General features: G+C 55.5%; 1 protein-coding gene across 1 annotated transcript; it reads left to right on the forward strand.

The window, feature by feature from the left end:
* The first annotated feature begins 402 nt into the window (after positions 1 to 402).
* Positions 403 to 1,155, forward strand: LOC110203511 (uncharacterized). The gene has a single exon (XM_020980012.1). It carries the CDS (start codon positions 403 to 405, stop codon positions 1,153 to 1,155), a length of 753 nt encoding a protein of 250 aa, XP_020835671.1.
* The last annotated feature ends 2,231 nt before the right edge of the window (positions 1,156 to 3,386 follow it).

A 3,386-nucleotide genomic window follows, 5' to 3' on the forward strand; every position in this document is an offset into this window, starting at 1 on the left:
CACACACACACACACACACACACGCGCACACACACACACACAAGCAAAAGCACACTTTAGATATGTTTATGGATCGCTGGCTGTCCCCTGGACAATGTCACCATCACCTAATGATGGGCTCTAAGGGAAGCAGCCAGCCATAAACAACAACAAGGAAGAAGGCTCAATCTCCCCTTGGGACATCCTCCTGAAGCAGGGATATAAAAGCCCACCAGGATACACCACCTTCACACACAGCCCCACAGCTACACTCACACACACACACACACACTCACACAGACCCACACCCACAAGCACAATCCCAGTGAGGCTCAAGTACTCCCTGCACCAGGCACTCAGCCCCTCACTGACACCCCTCTCACACTCTTTGCTGCCCCAGGCACCCAACACAGCTGCTCCACCATGGCAGAAACCTGCTTTTCTGGGCCCTGTGGTCCCATGTCCTCAGCTGTCTCCGTCTGCTCCAGTGACGTGAGCTGTGACAGCAACGTCTGCCTGCCCGGTTCGTGCACAGGCTCCTCCTGGCAGCTGGACGACTGCCCCGAGAGCTGTTGTGAACCCAGCTGCTGTGGCCCCTCCTGCTGCCCAAACCCCTGCTGCACGCCAACCTCCTGCCTGACCCTGCTGTGCCGCCCAGTCTGCTGTGTGCCCGCCACCTGCCAGACAGCCTGTGAACCCAGCCCCTGCCAGTCTGTCTGCACCTCCTCCTGCTCACCATCAGGTTGCCAGCAGTCCTGCTGCCAAGACCCTAGCTGCTCTGTCTCCCCCTGCTCAGTGCAGTCCTGCTACTGTGTCCCTCTGTGCTGCAAGCCCAGCTGCTGCATCGCCCTGCCTGTGTGCTGCAAGCCCAGATGCTGTGTGACCACAGCCTGTTGTCCAGCCTCCTCCTGCTGCCAGCCTAGCTGCTGCCACCCTGCCTCCTCTGTGTCCCTCATCTGCAGGCCCGTGTGCAGCCCAGCTGCCTGCTGTGTGCCTCTCTCCTGCAGGCCCTCCTGCTGCACCACTACATCCTCCTACTCTTGCTGCTGCGCCCCCTCCTGCTGTCCAACCTCCACCAGCTGCCGCCCTGCCTCCTCTGTCTCCCTCATCTGCCGGCCCACCTGCTGCAAGGCCGCCTGCTGCACTGCCACCTGTGGCCAAAAATCCTGCTGCTGACCACAGGGCACTTATTGCTCTCACCCCCTCCCCAACTTCTGTCAGCCTCCTGGCTCCAGCCTCAAACATCAGCCTGAACACCTGGGCAGCAACATCTCCAGAGGCATTCAGGTTACCAAGCTACTCCTGAGCACTTCACCCACCCCAGGTGCAGCCAGGGTCTCCCATGCATCTCCTCCTATGGTGACCCCCACCATGGCTTCTGCTTCCACATGCACCTAGCTCAGCATGCAACAACCCAGGACTGCCTGAAGCTCCCAGGGCCTCTCTAGGCTCAAAATGTGCAGGGTATAACTCCGTGCAGGGATCCACCTTGTAATAAACTGCATCACCTCACCTGCCAGGCCTACCTTGTCCTCATCCTTATCCTGGGCCCACAATACAGAGTAAGGGGAGGAGGCACAAATACCACACAAGACTTCCTGGGGAGGCTAGAAGGTTCCACAAAATAGCGATTGACTGACCACCACACCATGCACACACATCAGCACGGTCATGACCTGCCATGCCCTGACCCATCCCTCCCCATCCCACACTGTGCAATGTTCACATCCATCAGCCTCACCCCTCGGCACTATTCTCTTGCCTTAGATCTTCTCCCCTGCTGCACAAATCTGACCGCACTGTGTCTAGTTCAGGGCATGACTCCCAATACCCTCTGACCCAGCCTCTCCTCTGGAGCTCAGTGTGAGTGCAACCACTGCACCAGCTAACTGGGGTGATGAGCACAGCCAGAAAGCATTCTCTTCCCTTGGATGCCTCCTTACTCCTCCTGGCTCAGAGCCAGCACACACAGGCCCTCATGCAAGAGTGGCCATGCCGCAGGGCCTGACTCACACCACAACAGTCATGGCACATGGGAGCGCTCCTAGAGAGCTGCCCCTTGCAGGCAGTCTCTGCGTGCCCAGCCTCTGAGCAGCCTCCATGACCTTCTACTCAACCAAAGCCCAGACAACCCACTGTCAGCATTACCAGGACAAAGTCCCAAACCACACTGGGGCTGACTTAGCCCTGAGTGATATCTCAGGGCAATGACAAGTTCCAAAGGAACTCTCTGTGTGCAGAAACAGAGAAGAGCTCGTAAGGGGAAAGGGGCACTATGTCCCCTCGGGACAGGTCCCCTTGGATACAGGCTACAATAACAAGGACACCTCAAAGATGGTGGAGTAAAAAGGTCACTCTCACTCTCCCCTATCAATCTCTGAAAGCCCAGAAACTACCACCCCAGGAAAAAAAAACCCTGCAACAGCTAACCAGAAGAAAAATGGAGAGCAGCAGTACAATAGCCGAGGTAGCTTGAGGGATTAACAGGAAAGGCCCCTGTTACCCTGGAGGAAGGGGAGCACTACGGAATGGGGTGCAACCCGGCCAGCTGGCAGAAAGCCACACTTTAGCACACCAGGAGGAGATCCTGGTGCTCAGCATTCCAGGTCTCCCAGTGCCTCAGCAAAAATAAGGGAAGCAGAACTACAAAGGGCCCCAGGAGGATAAACACCCTGCAGCATTCATCTGAAAGGAGCTGAAGAAAGCAACCTAGAGTTGCCCTAAAGTTCCAGCCTTGCTGATTTCAGCCCAACACTATGTAAGCTGCCAGAACCCCACAGCCTCCAATTGCCAACCAGGAGGAGATCCTGAAGCCCAGGTGGTGGAACAGGCAAACATCAACACCTGGGACCCCTGAGTGCCTCAGTGAGGGTGTGGGAACCGGTGGAAACCAGCTCAGAAAACCACCAGGTTGCCCCAGCATTCTGCAGCAAATGGATCTCCCAGTGCAAAACTAACAGAAGCAGCACTACAAAGGGCCCCAGGCAGACAAACACCCTGCAACATCCATCTAAAAGCAGCTGAACAAAGCTAAAGGAAAGGAAAAGCAGGCAACCTAGAATTACCCAAAAGTTCCAGCCTTGCTGATTCTAGCCCAACACCACATAAGCTGCCAGAACCCTACAGCCTCCAATTGCCAACATCGGAGGCCCCAGCACACAAAGCCAGTGACCAAGACCTAGGCTCCCAACACAAGAAGCTTGGGTCAGTGCCCTCTTCTCCCGAGCAGGAGAGCTCAGTCTGTTTACGGGGTAATAAAGAAACACCATGAATAAAAAGAAACGTACCATAGATTCATATTATGAGAAGAGTGAAGATCAAGACAGAAATTCTGAAGAGGACAACATTGTCAACAAACCCACATCTGCAACAACAAAAGGGAATATGAACTGGTCTGAAGCCCAAAA

This window comes from Phascolarctos cinereus, unplaced genomic scaffold, assembly GCF_003287225.1.
Source record: "Phascolarctos cinereus isolate Bilbo 61053 unplaced genomic scaffold, phaCin_HiC Scaffold_5;HRSCAF=322, whole genome shotgun sequence".
NCBI lineage: Eukaryota > Metazoa > Chordata > Mammalia > Diprotodontia > Phascolarctidae > Phascolarctos > Phascolarctos cinereus.

Coding starts and splice junctions, on each gene's coding strand:
- LOC110203511 (XM_020980012.1), top strand. CDS start 403: ATGGCAGAAACCTGCTTTTCTGGGCCCTGTGGTCCCATGTCCTCAGCT.